The 24,534-nt window shown below is 43.0% G+C and overlaps 1 protein-coding gene across 1 annotated transcript in view; it reads right to left on the bottom strand.

Annotated features, from left to right (window-relative positions):
- Positions 1-24,534, bottom strand: part of LGALS8 (galectin 8) — a 50,623-nt gene that overhangs the window by 4,451 nt on the left and 21,638 nt on the right. Inside the window, 7 exon segments of the mRNA XM_064509346.1 lie at positions 1,314-1,340; positions 1,420-1,476; positions 3,177-3,293; positions 3,982-4,192; positions 4,913-5,001; positions 9,684-9,737; positions 9,739-9,822. Coding sequence (XP_064365416.1) covers positions 1,314-1,340; positions 1,420-1,476; positions 3,177-3,293; positions 3,982-4,192; positions 4,913-5,001; positions 9,684-9,737; positions 9,739-9,822 — 639 coding nt within the window.

The raw sequence follows: 24,534 nt of genomic DNA, 5'->3' as shown, positions 1-24,534 counted from the left end.
TCGGTTTGTAACACACGGTTATTCAGACACAAACACTTGTGCACAAACAGACCAATCTCTTCTTTCTGCAAGTTTCAGTTATGCTTCAGAAGAGTAAGACTCATGCTAAGTTTGTAATCTCACAGTGGCCTAAGAACTAGAAGTAAGGTCACCGAGTATTCAGTTCTCCCATCACTGGTTCGTAACAGCAGATACTGCAAGTATTTTGGTTTTTTTTTTTTTTTTTAAATTATGTTCAAAGTTATTTTGGTCAGGGAAAAGGAACAAGCTGGAGATTTTTAGCCTATTTTTTTTTAAACCCACCATTTGCAAATGACAGTATCTCCTATTATTTGGAAATCTTTTAGATTCTGGAATCTTTTAGAAAGAGGGCTGAAGGAAGTAGAGCATCAACTGACAAGGCAACCAAAATCACAGCCCTCACTGCAACTCTGGCTTCTCCACAAACTCTATTTGTATGCATTCCTGGCTTCCAACCCCTCTTCAGTTTGAGGGAGGTGCTTACTCAAACCTGGCTATTAGATGCTGGATACCGACCACCTGTACAGCTTTTGGCAAAAAGATGAGCACTCACTCTGTCTAGGCTCCATGCTAGCTGAGTACAAGTTCTAACCCTAAGGTGCAATGTTTCCATCCAGCCATCAGAAGTGTATATATACGGTTGGCACAGATCTGTCAGCAAGAGGAAGATGTAGCCAGACAGGTTTGAACATTACCTTGTGGATGAATAGGATGAAAATTTCACTCAGATATTAAAATATACTGTCTTCTAACTGGAGGTTGAAATGGTGGCTGCAGATTTATCCAAACATGAATATCACACAAATACAGTATTTGGCACTTCTGAGTCTTAACAGCCTGACTTACTAAGCCCTATGCAAAAAAGTTTTGGAGATACCAAGCACATTAAGATAGGTCAATTCAGCCTCAGTGTGTCTGCAAATACTTTTAACACAAGTTTGTTTTGCAAGTATTTCCCAAAGTTGAGAAAATGGAGTATGCTTATTTAAACATCACTTTTGGCGTTACTTGGTCCTTTAAATCTTTAGGTACCTCACTTTTTATTCCTCTGTGTATGGCTGCGGATGCCATGTTTATCCTTCTTCCATATGCTTTAAGGAATAGCCTTACTTTGACTAGCAAGTGGAAAAGACGACTGCTTTCTATAAAGCCTCACTGATGATCACCTCCCAGTAGGTTCTCAATTCTCTTGTTCTGTGCATGTTTTTTCTTGAATAACTGCAATGTTTTTATTCCCCCTCCTTTTTTAAAAAACTCTTCACATTTGCTATAGATCTACATGAGACACTTACGAACTGTGAATCATCTGGCATTTCCCCCTACAAAAGAAAAAACAAATATTAACTAGATTATCAGACAAAAGGAAGATTCATTTGATCTTTATACAAATATACGTACATTTTCTGTGTTTATCTTTGTTATTCCTAGAGATGATGACTGAGCACCTTGTAAAGACTGCAGAAAGAGAGATATTTAGAGATCACTGCTAACATGACAACTCTAACATAAAAATTCTTTTAGAAATGTACATGGATCTGTGCAGCCTTGAAGGGTGAAATGTTAACATGGAAATGTAGGATTATGGTCAAGAAAAGATAGCCAAACCTCCACAAACCAAGGAAACATCCTGAAGATCAATTAGGAAGCCAAACTGAGATTTCCAAAGATGACCCCATTACAGTTTGAGTCCTCATGCAACAATCAGAGCACCAACTGTTAACCCCTTAGCACCTGAGGGAACCCACTCAGCTTTCCTTACTGGGGTAGAAATACCAGGAGGGCTGGTCCATCCAGAGGTGGGACCCCAGAGGAACCCTGAAATTCCAGGCAGCCCTCTGCATCCCAGTCCCTCCCAGCGGACAGCTGGCAGTGCACAGGTAAATTCTGGCCTAGCCTTGGCAGATTGTATCTTCAGCTTGTTTATTTCAGTACAACCCTCTCTCTTCCTCTTCAGAATAGCACACTAGAAGCAAAAGTAAAATGGAAATAACAACCCTCTCCTTTCCTCTCTTCCCTAAAAGATACACGATCAGCACCACAGACTAAAGCAACACTTTGTTTTGTGCTTGGGATAGAAACCAACCTCTAGCAGCTGCTTGTCCCCAAGCTCTTCTTAGTCAATCCTCCAAGACTGGGATTTAACAGCTTTAAATTACCAATATGCTGACAACATGTCCAAGACCAAGTGATGAGGCCCAAACAAAGAATCAGCATATAGGGTTTACAACTGATCAGCAAGTAGGAATATCTTTAAAGCTCAGGCTCAAATCTTCAAACCCTCCTTCGATACAGTTATTAGTCTGCTGATCTGAGTTAGACCTGATGTTTGGCAGCAAGAGACCTAAGCTTTGCCCACACTGAAGTGAGACTGGAGCAGAAGAGACTGAGTATCACAGAGGAGTAGGTAGGCTACTTCACTGAGTGGAGGTAAGGAGGGACTGAGGGATGACGTGATCATCCATCTTTTGTACCTCCCTGGAACTTACACCTTCTGTTTCAGATCTACAAGTCTCACCATTTCAGAGCAGAAGGGGAAAAGCACAGGAAAGAGCAAGATGTTCAGTTCCTTCCCATTGGTTTGCTTTCTCCAGCAGACCTGGCAGCTGAGCTCAGAGGAAGCACAGCATTGCCTGCATTTCAAATTCCTTGAAGCTTGGTCTGAGTGCAAGTCCTTCCCCTCAGAAAGAAGGCTGCCCACCCCTCCCCCATCCAACGTGCATTCATTTCATTCAGCAATTCAGTTATTTTTTGTTGGAAAAACAGGATTCTGCACACAAGTAATTCCAGTTGTGGCTAAATACAGGCACTTGGAAGCACTGAATTCTACAGCTCATTTCAGAGCTTCTGAAATATCTGAAAAGTCTAATCCATCCCCCTGATTCTGCATCCAATGCATTTTTATACCATCTGTCCTGTTAACCTTGCAAGCTGTAGACTTTGTCATCCTTCCACCCTTAACCTCAAGGCTAAAATGGGAAGGCTCCTTAAATGAGACTCACATGTTAAACTGGGAAGGAAGATTCCCCGGTATTGAATTTTACTGTGAAGCTGCTTTTGTTACTTCCGTTTCACCATAAATCCTATTCTGCACTTTCACAAGTTAAAGGCCAACAACAACAAAAAAAACTAAGGAGTCAGTTATCTGTATAACTTACATTAGAAATAAAATCTATGCTTTTGATCCGCACTTTGCCATATATCCCAAGAGTATCTATTCTTTCAAGGCTAATTCTGTGGTTGTATAGCAGCAAGTGCTTCTCGTTTACAGTCACCTAAAGAGACAAGAAACAAAATGAAACAAAACAGGAAAGTGCCATTAAACATACATTACACCATTCATATATGAAATTATCTGCATACATCTCTATTCTATTCTGTTCTGTTTTGGTACAAAGGCAGGGAGTTTTTCAGAAGATTCAGAGGAACTAATTTCAGCTCATCCATGATTCGGCTTCTCTCTTTCCACTAACTATGAGGGAGATTTAACTATACTAAATGTTGCATTTCCCTCCTTTTGTTTCCATCACCCCATCACTTGCCAACATGGTATGACCAATCGGACAGAATCTACGTTACTGCAGTCTAACAGAACAAGTCAAATGCACCTCAAATTGTTTTCTCCAAGAGAAGGACTGTCCTACATGTTCTTGCAGAAATTTACGGTAAGGTCAGCCCTTTGCAAGTAAAAAGGGAGGGCTGGAGTCATTAGCCATGGCAGAAAGTTATTTGCCAATTCAGGCAATTTTGAAGGAAACCATGCAAAGGGAGAGGTCTGATTTACTTCGTACCTCTTTAAAGAGGTTTCTAAGCTTCTCTCTAATTAGACTGTACCTTTGTAACAGAGAAACCATGGCTTACCATTATTTCGTACATATACAAAATATCTTTGTCTATTAGCCTCACAACTGGCTAAAGGGAAAAAGAAAGAAAATAACAACAAGAACTACAGCTCAAGCTCACCTGGAATTTATCCTTCAAAACCATGATGACAATTTCAAATGACTTCCCCTTTTGAAAAGGCATCTTATACGTGATCTCCTCCCAGCCCCATTTTTCTTTCTCCAGTGTGTTGCAAACAATGCAGCCAGACCTTTTGAAGCGGGGGTTGAAATGAAAGGCCACATCAGCACGAGGCTTTATGCTACTGCCGCACTGGAAATCCACCTGGAATCTAAACATAAAAACCAAGACAAACCACACTGAGCTCAGTCTATCTAGAAACCACCTCTGAGTTCAATACAAAAAGCGCTTTGTGTTTTACTGTTGAACCTCAGAACAGGCAGATGCAAGGAACGTTGTTGGATAAGAAAAAACAAATCTTTGTCTAATGCCTACATCATCTCCAAAAAGTTCTCCTGTGATTCACTGCAATGAATTGAAAGATTTACACATTTACCTAATGCTCATCCTTCATGTCATCTGAGATTCTCACTTACCATGGTCGTACACTAATCAAATTCAGAAATAAACTTTGGGCCAAGTCAGGGAACGGAACCCCCATACCGTGACGTAAACACTAAAGTTCATATCTCCTCATCCCACTTGTAAGACAATTCCTTCAAACAACATATTCAATTATCAATTTTGATTGCCTCAGCGAATCTCTTCAGAAAAGCAGATATATGCAGTGAAGGTGGGGCAGGGGGGTAGCCACAGCAGGCAAAGCAAGAAAAGACAAGAGAGGATCAACAGAACGCAAGCAGCGGTTTATCCTCTAATTCTCATCATGAAGTTTTCATTAATCACTCAAGCCTGTATTCACTGTCATGCTACCACAAAGATTTAGAACAAGTCTTTATTTGAAATCATAGGTAGGACGCTGGAAACATTTTCATTCATTATATGTTTGCTCACACGATTACATTGTGAAAAGTGACATCTTAGCCCTTACCTGTCTGCATCATCAGGAACGCTCCCATGTATTACAACCACCTCTCCAGGAACAAGGCCACCAAGAATTGTCCCAACATATGGAATGATCTAGAAGAAATGGGGGGAAAAAATTCAAAACAACATGTTAGGACCAAGGCAAAAATACAAAGTAGTTTTTAAAATAATATTCTAATACTTAATTATGTGGTACTCTAGCCTATTAAAGGAAAGACAACTAGCATTTCATCTAAAAGAAACACTAGAAGAGCATTAAGTACCTGCCATAATGGAAAAGAAAATCCCAGGGGATTTTTATCTATGGAAACCAAGTCCAGCTAAAATTAAAAAATTAAAATTTATAGCTTCCATTCCTGGCCCTCAAATGAAGAGCGGCAACTTTTTAATGCCTCACTTTTAAGAAAATTGGAAGAAGGTTCACATCAAATTAGGTCATTTCCAAGGGCTGACTATTATCAGTCCTTTTCTGTCAGGAGAAGGCAAATTGTCCCAGCTCTCCACAACCCTTCTGACACCAGACCACACCAGCTGCCTTCCTGCTTGTTCTTGCTCCCTTTGTGAAAACTGATGGGAAGAGAAGAAGAGAAAGGGCTATGGCAGAGAGCAGTGTGCCATCTTAGTAAAAACTGCACAACAAACACAAGAAAATACCTCAGACTAATGAACTGCGAACTGCAAGGTGCACTGAAACAGCGCCATTCAGGAATTTCAGTCTTAATGGTATCTGCAATTTGCAGCCTGTGTCAGAGCAACAGCCTTGCCTATTTTCTCCTCCTTATTAATAGCTCGAGAAGGCAACGCATATATTATGCTAAACTAAAAAGGCAACATGGTAGGAGTTGTTACACCATATGAGGAGACATGTCAGTGAAAACAAAAAAAAACAGCACAAGCAACATGGCTAATTATGACATAGCCTCAGACATGCAGACAGACACCACCTTGACCACCTCCTGGAGCACCAAGCATTTCAGTGAGGGAAAGGGAGACCCATAAGTGAAAACTGTGGAGGCCAAGATGAAACTGTTTGGAAAGGACAGCTGTACATCTGCATCTCACCAGGTGAGATTTATATTGAGAAAGGAGGTAAGTGCTAGCAAGTATTACATTTGCTCTGGTTAACAGCCAAATTTCTGCTCAGGTTTCTCTGGCCCCAAAATGCATGAACTACAAAATTATGTATAAAACTTTAGAACATCTTTGAAATGAAACATAAATTGTAAACAAGAGTTCCATGAAATTAACACTGAAAAATGAACAGATAGGAAACACTATTCTTGAATAAAATATGTGATCACAAGGGGGAAAATTGTGATTTTTTTAATATACATATATAGCATCATGGAAAACAGAAAGGCATTTGCTGGCACCTATACTCACGAATTTGCAAGGAGGAGAGGGGAGGGAGTAAATAATAGCAAAAACTAAATCCAGAGTGTTGCATTAATACCTCTCTGCTCACTTCTGCCAATAGATTCATATTCTTTCCTGCCCTCTCTCCCCTTCCCTTCTCAGACACCCACACTTTGCACAAAACCTAGCATACAGTCAACTGCTACATCAAGCAAGACAGATTTGAAGAACCTACTTCTCAAGTAATAGAAGCTTACAACTGGTTAAGTTGCTCAAAGACTCATGTATTTTATTGGCTTAAGCATGCATAGTGGAAGAGGGGCAAGACTTGAAAACAAGTACTGAAAGTGAATGTCTAATATCTTCAGTTGCTTGCAGCTGTCCTCAAGTCTTCATACTTTATCAGCACAAACAGCTCCAGCTACCTTCAAGTAGACTCCCACAAGTGCTTTAGAAACAAAGCACCTCAGGAAAACAAAATAAACACAGATAGAAAGGGAACAGGGACTGTTGCCTATTAAAAAGTTCATTCCATTAGTAGGGAAACTTTCGCTTACTACAGGCAAAAGAGAATATGAACCACACGCAACAAGAGCATGTGGTATAGCCAATAGGTGTCACCTGAGGACCACCCCTATGAAAAGATCATTTTTAGTCATCTGGCAACCTTCCCTAGTGAATGAACAAAAAGGCTGAAATCCCTTTGCTTACTGGTAGCAGTGTAGTAGCTTGGTTCCCTAGTGAATAAGCTGTACATAGGAGGCTCACAGTTTTATCTGAGGAATAAAAAAATGCATCCTAATTATTTTCTGCATTTAATGCAGTTTTAACACACTACTCTTGAGTGGTTTGGAACTCTGAGTACTGCAGTAGGGTAAGAAATAGCTGGTTCAGTCTCCAGAGATGAACCAAGGAGAAACAGATAGACACAGGCCAGGGATGCTGGCACTACTCTAGTGGGTCAAAGTTACTTAGCCCTGGAGGAGCTGCAGCAAAAAGCTTCCTTACACTCAAAAAGGATGTATTTATTCAAGAGCAAAGAAGGTTGCTGCACCAAGCCCTCAGAATTTCAGACATGGAATGTGAATGGACATAGTGTAGCATTTCCTGGGTGTAATATTACAGACTTAATGAGGTTTTGTCATCATAGGATGCACATGTAATTTCCTTATGTCTTAAGGCTTTTAATGGGGGGGGGGGGGGGAAGGGAGTAATTCATCCTCATCTACTAAGAAGCAAAGAAGCAAAGCTTGTGACATCAAATGGTCCATCATCATCCCAGCTTTCTTCCAAATCTCCTGAAATTACCTTTCAATCTATCTGGCTAGTATCAATCAAGTTTGAGAGGTCTCAAAGACAAAGTTACTGCTAATGTCTGCCAATTTTCATAAAACAAGAGGACAATTTATGGCCTTACTGAGGAAGGGGCTGTGATAACACAGCTTTTATCTAGCTCACTCGGTAGCAGGGAGCTGCCCCCTCAGGAGGGGCATAACACTTCTTGCCAGATAGGTGGAGTAAAGCGCATAAGAGGGAAAGCAAGATTTCTGGACAATTCAAAACTGTATGATAGTGAAGAAATATGTCACAGACTCAAATGTGCTGCTGCTCGTGGAACAATTCACTGAAACAATGAAAACTTCACAGCCTGCCTCCCTCCATTCCTACTAAATTTTATCTTGTGGTATAGGTATACCTATACCATATAGCTACACAAAGATCAACAGCAAGCCTGAACCTATAGTTCAATGAAGGTCACACACACAATAGCTCAAGTAGTCTATCAGTGACTGAACCAGTCACTGATAGAGAGTTGGAGAGATAGCTGGAGAGATTTTGTGCAAACAGCAAAGCAGTTAGGCTCAAACCTGAAGTGTGGACAATCTGGTCTCATTAGGGGTTTGCTCTCACATGTGCTGTCTGCTCTGCTAATATCCCCACTATGAGGGTATCATGAACCCTCCCTACTTCTTTCCCTTCAACTGGTTCAGGTAATAACCACAGAATAGCTGGAAGGCACCTCTGGAGTCCAATGCTCTGCTCAAAGCAGGGTCAGCTAGAGCAGGTTGTTCAGGGCCTGGTCTTGAGTCTGTCCAGAGGTCACTGGCACATTCTTTCCCAACTCTGCCTCCACATTCCAATCCCAAACGCTCACTCTTATTCCCAGCCTAAGCTCTTGACCCCTCAGCCCTAGTTTTACCCCTCTATTTTCTCCAGCCTGGTCTTGTCACCCATCATACTCAGTCCCCTTGCAGCCATCAACTTTTGCTAAAGTCTTCCACTCTTTCTTACACAGAGAAATCTGTCCTAAACACCTCCCAATCCATCTCTTCACATCTGCTCTCCTCCCACACCCAAACCAGGTTCCAATACCACCTGCCACCTTTCACCCTGCCTTTTCTTTTGCAAGTCAGGCCTTCCAGCTTCCGGTCCATGTCCACATAGCTTTTGCCTCCTCTCCCAGCCAGGTTCTTGTCAAGAAGAAGGCTGAAGCTCCTTCCCCATCACCCCTCCAGTCCATCTTCTTCGCAAGCAGTGAGAGAGCAGAAGGATTCAACAACCAGATTCACTGAGGGCACAGGACTGTATCAGTGCAAAACTAAAATAGATATGGAAGCCCTGTGCAGGCATGCACTGCTATAAACTCCACACAGATTCTTTAGAGACTTTAACATTTTAGAAATGTTTTAATACGGAATGTTAAAAGTACTATTTTCTGCTGGCTCCAAAACTGACTTTTCTAAAGAGGCAACAAAACACACACATCCAGCTCATGCCTTTAGCCTCATGAGAATGTCAAGCCACTGCCCCAGAGCATGAGAATACTAGAGCTTTTCAGAGAAAATCTCCCGACACTAAACTTGGCTAACAACATCCTGTCAGCTCCACTCTCTGCAACGGCCGAACTGCTGCAGCTAAAGTTTTCTACAAAATAAGTTTTAGTGCAAGATAAGACATCAGCTATGGATAAAGATTCCAAGTTTAATTGTTCAGACTGAAGTTATAAGCACCAGAAAACAATCTTAAAAGCTGCAAGACACCACCCACGTTTACAGAGAAATAGGACTGGGAATACTGCTTATCATATTTTCATCCCTGTTCCAACACATTCTGCAAGAATGCCAGACATCCACACAAGCTGTGTATGAAAAAGCACTATCCTCCAAGGCTGAGAGAGCTCCCTTCCTGTTTTGAAGGTATTGTGAATTTAGTCTTCATTTGCTTATAGCACAATTTCTAAGCACCATCAACTCCCAGCACCACCTATAAGTTTCTTTCTCAAATACTGGAGCAATGCAAAGAGTTCTTGGCAACACTCCTCACTCTGCAAACAGCATGAATGCTTTCCTAATTATTGACATAAACCAGCAAAGTCCCATTTCCCAGGGGAGAAGCTGTTTATATGACAGGAGAGTTACCGGGTTATTGATTGTCTTCTGTGGCTCATTGGAGGACATCATCTTCCCTCTTCCAGTTTAAGTCTGTCAGTTCTGTGTGACCACTTGTTGAACTGTGATTAGAAGTCTGACTGGTCTGGCAGCACCAAAGCAGGGAACCCTTCAAAAAGCCAAAGCTTTTAATTAGAAAGAGGCAAAGTGAAACTACGTGAAACAAAGTGAAACCCTTCAAGGTATCCTGTTAAACAGAACAAGAAACAATGCAAACACCCCTCCTTTCTTTCCAAGGAATCTACTGGAGTTTAGTGATATGAAAATTAAAGGCTTGGTTAAATAAGTAAGACACTCCCCAGCAAGGGACAGTGTACATCTGTGTGCAATTTTACCAGCAGCTTCCTGAGAGGATTATGTGCACTGAGACAGAATGCCCAAATGCACAAAATGCACAAAAATCATCATTGTACAGGCAACACTGATAACTCAGAGCCCCATTAGCTGGGTCTCAATAACTCTTCATTTGCACCTGACCCCTGCCAACAGACAGGGAAAGGATACCCAGTGCAAAACACAGTTTTTCAAGGTACACAGCTATGTTGTTTCTTTCGCCACTTTATGTCCTATTCCCAAATTTCTCAAGGGAGACAAGCCCTAGAGTCAGAACCTCCTGATTTTCCCAGTTCTATCTTATATAAAACTAAGAGATACTAGCCAAAGGAAGCAAAGGGTGTTTTCCATTTCTTCCATCAATATACACAATCCTTGACCTCTACAAATAACTACAGGAGTTTGTAAGACTTGCATTAAATGCACAGCACTAATAAGAAATGAAACAGCTTGCAGGTATATCTAGCTATATCATAATTTCTTAGCAAATCCTCTAAATAAAGTGACCAAAACTCAGTGCCCAACTTCAAAGCTACTAGGCAAATATTTCTTGCACATTCTGGAGAGCTAAAATAAGGCAGCATACAAACTGTGGGAAGAAACAGAGGCAGACAGGGAAGATGACAAAGGAGACAGTTGTCAAGCTGAAACTGCTAGCAACATTTCAACAATTAACAAAACCAAAAAACAAACAAACAAACAACAACATGCAATCAAGAGTTGGTGACCTGTTCCACAAGGACCTGGGATTAACCTTCTGAAATGATTCAACAATGGAGTGGCCCATAGCAGCATCTGGTTTATCTTGTCAGGGATTAGGATCAGGAGGGCATTAATGCCCAGATTAATGTCCAGAGCCTAACGTGCAATTCAGAGAACATAAAAAGTTACACAACCAACCTAGACTGCATAACTATTTTGAGCCGCTCATGGGATACCACCATCAATTTGCAAACAGAATGTGTGAAGACAGGCAAGTTTCAATACCTTCGTTTTAAAAATGGGGAAACTAAGGCCAAAGCAAGCAACACTTCTGGCAATAGCATGGTAAAGTCTAATAGCAGATCAAGAAATGAACCCCAAATTTACAGTTCAGTGTCCAGCAGCCTACTAATTGAACTTACTCTGGTCTGCAATACCAATCTAGACCTCATTGAAAGGGGATCCTGCAACAGAACCACCTCTAGTTGCATATGCCCAAACTTCAGGCCACCATTGATAGTTTTGGCAGATCAGGTGGCACTAGGGCAAGGTGATGGGATTTTTGGTTTATTTGCTTTTATTTAAAAAAGGAGGCCACAACAACAATGGAAAGCTGTAATCTGGGCACTACTGACTGAACAGGAGATGGGTCTGCATCTGCAAGGTTTGGCTGTAATGTTTTAACAGAATTACTGCAAGTAAACATTATGCCAAGTCCTAAAACCACAACATTATACAGTGAGGGTTTTCTAATGATATTTTTAGAATTAAAAAAAATGCATATACTTTCCTGTTAATTCACAAATTACAAAGTCTCTTCAAGAAAAAGCAGGAAGGCCTACCATCAGCTATGACATTATCACTTTATGACATGCAGAAAACGTCTTTTGCAAGGGAAAAGCAGCAGGATGGACTTTATAGCCAAAGCTAGATTTTCTATCAAGGCAAAGAAGGCTTCTGCAAGAAGAATAAGCAAGACACTTTCTGGGTATTCTTAAGCAATTCAAGTAAAAGACACCAGCGTTCTCTCCAGCTGTAAATTCAATGCTACAACATGCAAAAATAAATAAATAAATAAAATAAAACCTCCACAGACTACAGGAGTAGTTTCACCGAGAACTACAACGTTAAAGCTTAATAAAGCGCCAAATCATCCTGAAACACTGGTGACTCCACAGAACATGCCCTTTGCCCCGGCGCCTGCAGCCGAGGGAGGAACCCCCTCAGCTAGACGCATTTGGGGGGGGGCGATATTACTGTTATTATTTTTTAACCCCCGGTTTCCCCCTAAAGGGACACCGCCCATGTCTCCGCGTAACTTACCTCCGTCACCAGCAGCGCCTGAACACGGCCGGGCTGAGGCCGGGACGCGCTGCCATTGGCCCCGCCCCGCCCCGCGGGCGGCAGCTGCCCGCCCCACCCCAACGGCTCCTCCCCCACGCGCCCGTGTGCCCGCTGCGACGTCACCGCGCGCGGCCCCCTCCCGCCTTTAAAGGGCCAACAGTCTCCTACTTGTGCCCTCCCTCCCTCCCGCCGCGCTGCCGTCCCAGGCTGGGCGGAGGTCGATTATCCTTGAGCTCCCGTTTCTGTCCCTCTTCTTCCCAAAGGAATAAAAGCAGACTCGGCCTGATGCCAGCCGTGCCCCTGGCCCAGCCTCTGGGCCCCTCGGGGCACCGTTTGTTTCAAGGAGGGGTGCCACCATTCTCCATTTCTCACCCCCTGTCCGCTGACAGCGAGAGAAACCAGCTCGCCGTCTCCCGGCATGTCTGGGAGAGGAAGCCTTTAACAGTCTGAAATGAAGGCCAGAAACAGGGCAGGGATGATTCCCCCCGGCAAAATGGAGGAAACGTGGTCACAAGGAAATAGCAGGGCTGTGGAGGGTGCTCTGGTTCGCCTCCTGCCACATGGCAGGTGCCAGGCTCCAGCAGGCAGCAGGGCTGAGAAAGGGGCTTGCTCTCCCCTTAGGGGCTGCTGCTGGGCACAGAAGCCCCAAGCCCACTCCCAGGCACGCAGGCTTCTCAAACAGCAGCAGAAATAAATTGGCAATATCGTTGTGTGCCCCCAGTGGGATAATGATTTAGGCAATATATTAGATAACAGTGGAATAACTGATCCAGCTTTTCAAGTTTATCGTGTTCATCCCTAGATAAGCTCAGCACAAAAAGCCGTGAACTAGACTTACAGCTGGTTTAGTTTTCACCAAACCAAGTAAGTTTCCACCTAGGACTTAACTCCGTTGAGACAAGAAGCAGACTTGATGACTCTGTTATATTTCTGTTATTAACCTAAACTGCCATGCATCAACAGCTTCCTGTATGGAAAATGGAGACGCTTTCTGAGAAAAGGACCTAAATCTTTTACCACAGCACTACATCACAAGTCAAAATATTAAAAGATCGCAATGTTCTTAGTTAAAAGACTGAGACATGTCAGACATCCATCCTACTCTGTAAGCTTGCTTTACACCCTGAACACTGTACACCCAAACTGTACACCCAGCCTATGAATCATGCTTCTTCGTTTAACCCATTCCTTCCCTTTGATCAATAGGATTTTATTTTGGAAATAAAGGGCATAAACAACAGGTTTTTTGCACAAACACTATCCATCCTTCCTCCTCCTTTTTTCTGGTTGCACAGTTTAGTAAGGATCCTGGTAGATCTTATGTAGAAAGGCAGCTTGGGGCACAGAACGGGATTCAGCAATGACAGAATAGCAACAGCTCAGCTAACGGAAGTAACATGTTCATGTGTAGGCATGTGGGTGATAGTTGTCTGAAGCCAAATTCCTTCACATGAGATCCTGTGTAAACTTTTATTGCTTTCAGAGTAGCTAGGATGAGAGCAGAAAGAGACTGTTCACAGGGAGGAAAAACAGGAAAATCATCAGAGAAAGGAAAACTAGGTTGAAGTGTGAGCTCCAAAAAGTCAAGTTACAAAACCTGCAATGTTTTGTTACGTATCCACAGAATCCTGACAACAGTTTCTTTACAAACCTGAATTATCACCAAGCCCCTTCTAAGGCAAAGAAATGGAAGAGACGGAAAAAAATAGCTTGTCTCCAAACTGTATCCATCCAGAAAAACTCCAAATCTCCCAGCAAGTGATAAAATCACAGTGTAGCTAAGTTGAAAGAGAAAACTAGTTTGCGTCCCTCTCACTTAACATTTTTGTAGCACACAGAGAGAACATTGCATAGAACTAGATTATTTCCAGTTTTGCTTTCCTCTTTTTTTTTTTTTTTGCCAAAATCCACAAGTTTCCATTATTCAGCTGATTAGGAAATGTAACTTAATTTTGAACTTTTGACTCTAATTCCTGGTAAGGTTTGATTCCCACAACATACGTCATAGTCTGTCTACAAATAGGTGTTCTTGGCTTCACAGCTGAGACAGTCTCTTCCCAGGATAACATACGCACTGAAAGCTTAGTTGAAGGTACACATGAATATCTGACACTCCACGAGAGAGCTGAGGAGATACGTGCATAAGAAATTACCAAATTAGACTGCACAATGATAGTACTAGAAACTGCTTGGCAATTATAACTTGTTCCAGGAAACTGAATTACTGTAGCTTTTTACTTAGTGAATGTAAAGAAGTTTTATTCATTATTCATACTTCTTATTGAACTCAACTTTAAATTCCTTTCTCTCTCTCTGTAGAGACTGCACAATACAGCAACATAAAGATGACAGATCAGAATTTAGAGTGTTTTTTTCCCCAAAGTACCTTTGACCTTGTCTTCTCCTCCTTAATCTCTCACTAGTATTTGTCAGATAATTCCAAATTCTTGGGTGAGATAAAAAAGTCCTTTTGGGGGGGCTTCTGTAAGAAGCAGCAGAATAAGGATTGGGGATACTCATGGCAGAAGCAGGCAGTGCATTAGCCATTTCAGTTTAATCATTTTCTCATAAAGAAATTGGAAGAAATTGAGTTTTATGAGCCAATTTTTTCATGTTGTGTGTCTAAGGACCAAATAGGAGTGTTACCACAGGACACTGATGATCTTGTTTAAGCAAGAGCCACAGCTACATACCATGTCCCATCCCACATTGCTGAATATCATAGCATATCATGATGGTTGGCACCAAGTATGAAGTTCCTTTATCTCTGCACACCACTTTCACATACTCAGTACTTTAGTCCTGGCTTCTAAGATTACAGCTAAAAATACATATTTTAATTGATAGATAATCATAAGCAATATGTAGTTGAGATCCTCATACTACTTTGAGATAAGGACATGACAGACTCCTACATCAATGTCTAGCACACTGCTGCTTCAAGCAACCACATTTCACAACTCCTCCACAAACTGGTGTATTATCATTGTTTGTCAGGGCCCTGAGGGCACCAACAGCCCTTACTGGCCCTGACCAGCCTCATCTGGGGCCTCCCCCCACCCTGTCCACAGGCCCAGGACCCCATTTCAGCTCAGCCCAGGGCCATCAGTCCTTGTCTGAGCTATGTCAGAGGAGCATCAGTCTCTGGCTCAGCCACTGTCATGCTGATTCCTGGCTATGAACCCCATTAATCCAGACCCCCAAACATGGACTGATTTCCTGGCTTGACCATGGCCCTGCTTTGTCACTATTGACCTGCCCCACAATCACTGGGCCTGATCCTAACCCTGACCTGTGGATTGACTTCTCGACCTCAGACCTGCCTCATCACCATAATACTGCCTTATGATCTGGACTCTTGGTTGGACATGGCCACCCCATCTGGGCCCGCTCTTATCCCTCTGTTGGGTACAGCAGGACTGTGTCCTGTCAAACAAGGCTCCTGCCTTGGCAGCCCTGTCACACCCCTCAGCTCCTGGCTCACCTTCCCTCAGGGAGCAGCCAGCCCTTGCTGCTCCCTGACAGTGTTTCCTTAAGTCTAAAAATTCTCATAACAGGAGAGTTATGTTGTGTTGGCATCTTCCTTCTCAAATCAGTCTTTTATCTGTCCTATGTGGGTTCTTTGCAAATGGTAGCAAGCTAAATATTTAAATGTTTGAAATGTGTACCTTTACATTTTTGCGCCACGTACCTTATGAAGCTTACCACTTTAAGGAGGCCATCTACACAGCAAAGCAATCTGAATCCATGAACATGTTAATTTGTGCAACATCAACATTAAATCAAGAGATCCACAAAAGAAGGTGGCCTAGCCTGGCATTATTATGTGGCCCCTCATTTCCCACTCACAGGCAGAGAGGAAGGAATGTCTCACAGGAGACAAATGAACAGGCTTGACCATCCCACCCTGAGCAGAGGAGCACGTTTTCCAGACAGTGTAGTAATAAGAGCAAAAAAGATGAAGGACCTAGACCTTTCCTGAGTCTACCAAACATTTAGTAAGTTACAGTTAGTTTGTGAAGCTTGACTACGATGACAGAAGTGCTATCTTCTTACGCATATCAGCATTTTGTCTTCTTGGACTTCAATTATCATAGTTTTACATTGTAAAGTAAGTATTTTCTCCTCCTCAAGTTTTGTCTAGTGGTAGAGCTGACTGATCGAACACTTGCTACACCCACTGGCTGTACTGAACCTCTAAAGCAAGGGAGGGTTGGCAGGCTCCAGCTGACCATCCTCCAGTACATTGTGGGTATCCCAGAAATCTTCAAAGGCTTTGAAGAGCTTTTGTGTATGCAACACAACTGCAAAAAGATTTTCAGCTGAGCATTAGCTTAGGTGGCTTAGGGATAGGATAATGATGAGAGAACCCCAAGACTGAGGGGAGGATCATCACAAACTGTCCCCTACAAACACTGAACAAATAGGAATTTTTTCTCCCATCAACAGTGTTTTCTATTTGCAGGTTGGGAATCTGTTTTCTAACTCGCTACTCTGAGAGATAGATTCCTACTTCTCTTTTCTAATTTTAGCACATACTTATGACCTTTGCATGCTCTCTAGTTTTTGCATCCTTCCCTCTCTCACTGCCCATGTGCCCAAAGACAGCTCAGTTCTAGCAGCAGCCCTATTGCCACATCTGCCAATGTGACAGAACAGAGCTACTTGTTTATACCACGCCCCCTGAAGTCTTTACTCAATACACCATGTCAATATATGTGGTAATACTAAGTTTCTTTTTTAGTAAGCAATGGCTATGTTTTTTCTGCTTCCTTCCATCGCTTTACCCCAACTTCATGTGAACAGAGAAACTTTCTAGCGCTGATCACACACACACACGTCCACACTGTAGTACTTCAGTACATTGTGGCAGACTGACAGACCAAGTGTGAGGAGAACAGAGGTGAGTACGTTGACTGACCACTTGGGAATCGCGTTAGAAGGAAGAGCAGGACAAAGATTCGCATTTTGATAGTATTAATTTCAACAGGACTGGGAAACTCCAGCTCTTGCACGTTGGGGGAGAGAAGTGCAGAGACAGAAGTGCATGAGGCTACCTGTGCTCATCTGGCTCAGGACCAGTTCCCCCACAGCTGCTCCAGCAGTAACTCACTTAGCTTTACCTTTAGAGTAGCTAAAAAAAGATCCAGCTTCTCTCCTTCCCTCTGCACTCCTCACACAGGCAGTCTCCCTGCTCTCACTGTGTGCTCATGCAGAGACAAGCATCCTCTGCCACCTCTCCCCTATCTCTGGCCACAGCTTCTCACCTGAAGAGCCACAGGGCTGTTGTTGGGTATCAGCCCCCTCTTACTTGCTGAGCTTGGTGCTTTCCCTTCCTGACGTCTCTCCAGCCCCCCTCTTATGCATGCAGATGTTTCTCTAAAAGATTTGCTGTCATTCCCCAACACAGCTCATGAACACAGGTCACCACCACCCCCAGGGCTTGCTGGTGCTCTCTCTTCTTCCCCATCACACCACAGACATACTCCAAAACTCCCCAAAATGGAAGGTCTCAACACTTAGCAATCCCCTGAAGTGTTTTTTTTTTGCAGAGCAGGCCTCTTTAAATAGTGGGCTGGGGGCACTGTGCCTCTGCCCTCTACCATCACTTCCCCTAATGCAGCAGGCACACTGCCCTGGGACCCCTACCATCACCAGTGGGAGAGTTTGTGGAGGGGGAGCAGGCCACACTGCCTCCTGCCAGGGAGCTGGGTGTCTTAACAGCTGTGAACACTGTGTCCTACCAGAAGCCCCAAATCCTGGGGAAGCCCCTGTGGTGAGCCCCAACCCTCTGCTCCTTCCCTAGATCCAGGGCCCATCATCCAAGGGTCTGGGTGGCACCTATCTTCCTCCCAGGATGCCAGCAGTAATGTGGATCTTCCCTCCCCGTTGTGCCAGACCCACACAAACCCCAGGAAACCTGGATTAGTCTGGCTGTAAGCTGGGGTGGTGCCTGGGAACAGCCAAGGCTTGGCAAGAGCTGGTCCAAAAGGGAACAATAATAACCTCTTGCCTTTGGGGTGGCTTCAGGACTGTGCTGGGAGCATATTTCAGGGGTCTGCCTGTAAACCAGCCAAGTTCACTTTTACTGGCTGTGCATGCTGGGTCCAGCAGCACTTGAGAAGGCTTGATGCAGCTGTGTGTGGGGCTAGGTGGCCCAGCCTTGGTTTGGGTGTCTCCGCCTAGGAGATGGGGAGGGCTGGCAGGGTTCTGCATCACATACCTACTGCAACAGGACTGCAAACACAGCAGGGACTGCCTCCGCTCTGACAGCAGCCAGGTGTTACAGTCTCCAGCCATTGCTGCTAGAATCAGCTGCAGTTGCTGTTGGAAACCATCTGCTGAGGCAGTGACTGTTTCCTCCACCCTGTAAAACACATTCCCTGGCATCTCTCTGATGCCAGCTGTTAAACCCGCTGTGGCACAGATGCCACAGGGCATCTGGCCAGTGCCAAACCTACCCCCAACCCTGCAACAGCCCCACACACACTGCGGCCAAGCCTGCAGCCCACTCCCGACCCCCTTTCTCTCTGCCAAGGACTGACAGCTGCCCTCAGTGGAGGAATTGCTTTGCTGCCCCAGCAATGAATGCAAAGCAAAGAATGCAGCGATGTTGTAGTTGGACGCCAAGGGTGTATTCGACATGACTTGGGGAGGAGGGATGAGCACGAATACAATTAGAGGACCACACTAAAGTGGCCCAGACTTACCCATTCTGCCTAGTGGGACCATTTCTCAGGCTGGGTTAGCTCCTGAGCCATCTTCAGGTTGTGTCTGAGAGACTGCAACTATGTGAGGCCAAACGATGTCAGAGACCCCATGTCAGGCATGTGCCCCAGCAGTCTCTAATTTACTAGTGCTGAAGTAACTGTGAAGTCCCAAATGTAATGCAATTCCTTATACTCCCCCAAGCTTCCCCCGAATAAAATAAAAATAAATAAATTTTGCAAAAAGCAGTGCTCATGCCTATAGCAAAGTTGGAGTGGTATTCAGACACTTGTCACAGGACTATTTAAATATCTCAGCTAGATAATAGCCAGTCTTTCTGTATTCCACAACCAATCAGTGTGTTAGGAGAGCTAAGCACAAAATAATAGACATACCACATCATACCTACTTGCTAGAATTCTGCTAATAGTTGCAAGATAGCTGCTTTAAGGTTCCATCACCTTAACTATATCAAATCTGAAGGATTCAGTCACAGAAAGGTATGATGAGAACATTTCCTTTGAGGAGAACTGCAGAAGTTTCTATTCTGATTAAACAGCTTCAAAGCAGACTGCTTGGAGAAAGATAGCATACTTAGAGACATACACAGTTTTGAGAGAGTACCAAGAACTAATGTCTGTAATCAGATGATAGCAAAAAGCCTGCTATGAAACTGCTCTACAAAATTCCATTGCTACTTTTAAAAGAGAATTAAGAAAAGGTCCTAGAGCCTGAACTACAAGTTAGTTTTCCTTTGAAAAGTTTGGAAGTGTTTGGAACTATTGTTCCAAGACACACTAGTTTAAAGAGTAAAACATTTTGATAAACCCAGACCAACGTAAGCATATGAAATCCTTTTCAGTAATTGAAAACGACATTAAAGCAGGTTTGAAAGTTCAGGTCAAACATCAGGGACAGGAGAGATGATGAAGGCTTGGAATGAAAAAGTAGTGATACTGGAAGGAAGAGCAGTAAGTGGAAGTATTTCTAGAAGAACTACAGAAAATAAAATTTTTCTACTCCTTCTGGCTCAGAAATCTGCTTTTGAGAAGAAACAACTCAAAAGAAATAAACTAAAGTGTGCACCGGTTCTTTACTAAAGCAAAACAGTTGTTTGATTAACATGCTGATCACCTCTTTGAGGGCTGAGTCATAGGTGGTTTATGACATTTGCAGGAAAATCCCTACTTCAGCTTTCAAAACTAAAATGCCACTGATAATGACTCAGTCGGCCTGAGTAGCCTTGCACCACACGACATTTATTTAGGTAGTTTATAGACTGTGATTTTCCTGCTGATTTCACATGACAGTGCTATTTTTAGCAACATTTACTGGTGGCAGTTATGAAGGCAATCACAAAAAAATCTTCCTTTATTTCCATGGTCTAATTCAGGCTTTTGCTTTTAAAACTAGAACTTCACTGAATTACTATGCATACAGCCATTGCTGGGGTTGTGTATTATCCTGTCAGCACAGTCTGATTTTCTATACTCTAGCAAATTTTGCTTGCTGCAGAAACAGAAGTGCTGCGTCAAGACACAGGCAGACAATTTCAGCTGAAACAAATTTAGAAGCTATTCTTGGCCAAAGGGTAGCATTTGAGGGAGGACCCTACTACCCCTGAGAAATGTTACCTGCCTTTCCTACACCCTGCCCCAACCACAAGAACGGGGGGGGGAGGGGGGAGGAGGCAGGACTGTTATTGCAGGACACCAGCAACACAGGGAGCCACCAGTGTACATCAGCTGCTCCCATAGCAGCTCTACTGAGTACAGCCTTTATGAACTTCCTGCTCATTTTAAGTGACAATTAGGAGGTTTCCAAATCTTACCTCTTCCTGAGTACCAAAAACTGCTTTGACTTGCTTTACTGAAAACTGAAACGTGATGTTTTACATATTCACCTCTCCATTTACATCTTGTTTTCCTTCTCCACTCAGGAAAAGAGACTGACTCTAGCACTTGGGCAGCATAGTGTCAGATCACAACCCGCATTAAGACAGACCGATGGTGTCTGGCACCATTTTACACATAGGTTTTGGATCTAAGTGATGGGGTCTAATAGTGGAAATAAATTTTTAGCTCAGATAAATGAAGTGCTTAAATTCATGCTCTCTGAAAGTAGTCTAGTGTCAGCAAAAATGGATTTGATACATACAATCACCTGTATAATTGTAGCATGTTTTAGTGTAATCTGGCAGCAACTCAGGCCATGCTAGTAACAGTTGAAACCCACCCAGAAATCTGCGAAAATTAAACTAAACTGATGATGTGGCATGTGCTTTCTACTTCTCACATATTTAATCAGGTGACTTAAGAAATGCCACTTTATTGGATAAAAAGAGAATAGTACAACAGGTACAAATGCAAAATATTTTGAGCATTCATCTGATTTCTTGGTAAAGGAGCTGTTACATCTGCTCCTTACCACCTGCAGCAAACCCCTCACCTTGCACCCATGCCCCTCCAGTGTGGGAACCACCGCCTTCTCTGCCAGACAGCAGGGCCACATCCACTCTGTGCAGCCCCAGTGGTGCTGTCAGCTGTCCTGAGTGGTGCGAGCCACCAGAGCCACACTCTCACTCTGCCACCTGCCTCAGCTACCCGCTTCAATTCAACTCCCTGCTCCTGCTCTCCAGTCCCTCCTCATTTTCAGCAGTGCCACAGAGTACATGATTACATGCAGTCCTACTTCCCCAAAGGAGACTTTTTGAGGAGTTCCCCTGTCCTTTCTTTTCAGCCTATGACCTGTTCCTCTCTGGGCAGCAAGGCACTGCCCAAGTGACCACATACTTAGTCACAGTTGCCTGGCCCAGTGTTTTATACACCATTACAATTGTGAAATTTCCTCCAATAACTGGTGAGCTACTTCAAAAAAAAAAAAAAAAAAAAGTCACTGGACTTTATACAAAGAAACATATTGCAGGCCCTTTCATGGGTCCCTTTTATTCATCTCTCCTCCTAACTACAGGTCAAAACACTGCTCTTCTTTTTCTGGAAGGGGCTGCTTTTCCTTTTCAGGCTTATCCAGCACTTTCTGTGATAGGTTTCTTATGGTCTCTTGTTATTCAGATACATCTCATTTACTTTTCTTCCTCACCTACATAGCAAAGCCCAAACAAAGACATGCTTACTTACAGAGTTGGCCTGCCCCCACAGCCCTAAGTACTGCTGCTCATTTGAGGCTGGTATAAGATATCTGCTTTGCTGTTCTATGGTGTGGTTAAGGCAAGACTGGCTGTCCTGTGTCAAGTCGAAGGGCAGCGTACCCAACAGTCATTCCAGATGGTGGCCAGCAGGAGCTGCCTAGAGAAGCAGAGTGAGAAACAAGCCAACCACCGAGTACCACACACTCAGCCTCTGGCCATCAGCAGTTTAAGACTTTCTGAGCCAGATGTCGCAACTGCACCATCTTACTTAACAAGCAGACCATGAATTTGCCCAACTCCTTTTTAGACTGCTGGCACTTTTTGGCCTCCACAACAATTCATGGCAGCATGTCGTGCATTTTCATGAATCACTATCTGAATATCCTGTAACCAAAATCCTGTTGAGAACCAGAAGCTTCTCCCTGCTCTACATACTGCGTGTAATTCATGATAATGCACCACCCTGACCATTCAGTATTACCTCCATAGCTTTCTGCAGGTCTCATCAAGAGTCTTTGCCAAGTTTGGTAACAGATCAAGAATATGGGTTATGACAAGTTTATCTGTGTTCACTCAAAGTTGATGGACGTGCACATGATCTAGCTTCTTAATTACGTATTCAAGATCATTAGTCCTTATTAAGAAATCTGCCCACTGGACGTTACTCTCACCAGGTCTTCTTTGCATGTTGAGTGGTACCTGAGTAACTGTAACTTCTTCCCCTAGTTAATACTGTACAACAGGCCAGAGGGATAAAGCCTCTAGCACACTGTACTGTTCAGTAGGACTTTTATGTGTAACAAATTTATATGCTCCCAAAAGCCTAACACTGCTTGTATTATATAACATATAATTATTTTTATACATATAATTATATATATATAATTAACATATAATTAATATATTATAACAATAGCTTTAGTGGAACTGTCTGTGCATCACAGCAATTTCAGATGGAAATTATTCCCCCAGCTTATTTGAAAGGCTTTAACTGGATACTAAGTGGACATGAGTCATCAGTTTTTGATACAGCAACATTAAAACAGGTCAGTTGATAACCCAGCCGGTTCAGATGTTATTTAGTTGCAAGTTGATCAGTGACCTTTCATAACTTCTTTGATAAGTTAATGTTTAGCTCCAGTGCTCATTCAGGTCTTCCAATTTTTAGTTTAAAGCCTAGAAGAACAAATCTCACAAATCACAGTGAACAAAATTAAAAGTCCATTTTTAAATGGGTTTGCACTTCAGCCCATTCAGAAATTTAAAATGCTCCCCCCACTTCAGAGAGTAGCAAGTAGTCTTCTAACTTTTTGTTGCAGTGCCTGCCTTTTAAAGCAAGAGGTTAAAGAGAAGCATATGAACGAACAAGATACAGATCGGATACAAGGGCCAAAGGACACACAAGAGTTACCGGGAAGTCACTGCTCCTTTTGAAAACTGATGCCCAGATTAGGGGCCACGTAAAGCATCCTCACCCCCTATTTTTGAAACCAGTGACATAACGCTCTAGCCTTTTGTAAGTAGTCAGGATCTTCTTCATTTGAATTGCAACAGGTACTACAGCAAACCTGTGCCTATGCCTGTCCTGTTCCCCCTCACCAAAAGATGTGTCAAGATGTACACAAACACAGCACCTCCGTCCCTACCTACAGAGGCAGATTAAAAACAAGAAACATGCTGCATCTGTGCAAAACAAAAAACTGCATGATGGGCTCTAAATCAGAGCTGTGACTGAACCCAAGAACACAGCCGATATCCCCAGGACGGCACCATCATGCCTCAGCTACACCGCCAGCCTCGCTGCAGGCTCCTGGGATCTCCCTGTTGGGCCTCTGCAGCTACAGATGTGCTCACCTTCCCGTGAAGTGTTCCTGCGTTTTCAGAGAAAAAAAGAGGGCTGCAATATCACCTCTCACCACAAGATGGTAGGTGTTTGCTGATGGATAGAGAGCTTTTCAGTAGGCTTCTGAGTTTCTCAGCTTGCAGAGAAATTAAATTAGAGACAAAAGTAAATTAGGACAAAAAATCTAATAAGCTATTTATGGGCTCATAAATGAACTGAATTTTGAAAGCTGTGGTGGAAGCTCATATATACTGGGCATAAACATGAAAAAAAGCCTCAGGCATCATTGCTAGCACAAGGATTTGGGTGTCCCTTTCTCACTCTAATCCTGCCTCTTCCTATTATGAATCCCTTTAGCTATGTAAGTGTGCTTCATGTTGTCAACAACACAGAATTTTGTTAATTTTTAGAGGCAAAAAAAGTATTCTCAAACAGGAAGGGAGGAAGGGAGGGAGGGGAGGGGACCTTTCTATGGATATGCTAAGCTGCTTATCTATTTAGGGCAGAAACACACAGAACATGCTTATTTATTTTTAAAGTTATTAACACATTTGGCCTTATTTTTGTATTTTTCTCAAGAAGGCTAAAAGATGCAGCTGGAAGAAACAAAGATTTTTAGTCAAGATAGCTACTTTACATTCATCAGACAAAAGAGGAAATTAACACCATAGACATTACTTCTCGCTAGTCATTTCTGTCAGAAGCCTCCTCTTTCTCGTACTCTACAGTTTTAATGCTCACCT

Source organism: Dromaius novaehollandiae, chromosome 3, assembly GCF_036370855.1.
Source record: "Dromaius novaehollandiae isolate bDroNov1 chromosome 3, bDroNov1.hap1, whole genome shotgun sequence".
Lineage (NCBI taxonomy): Eukaryota > Metazoa > Chordata > Aves > Casuariiformes > Dromaiidae > Dromaius > Dromaius novaehollandiae.
The sequence above is the reverse complement of the archived record's forward strand: the minus strand, read 5'-3'. Positions and strand labels throughout refer to the sequence as shown.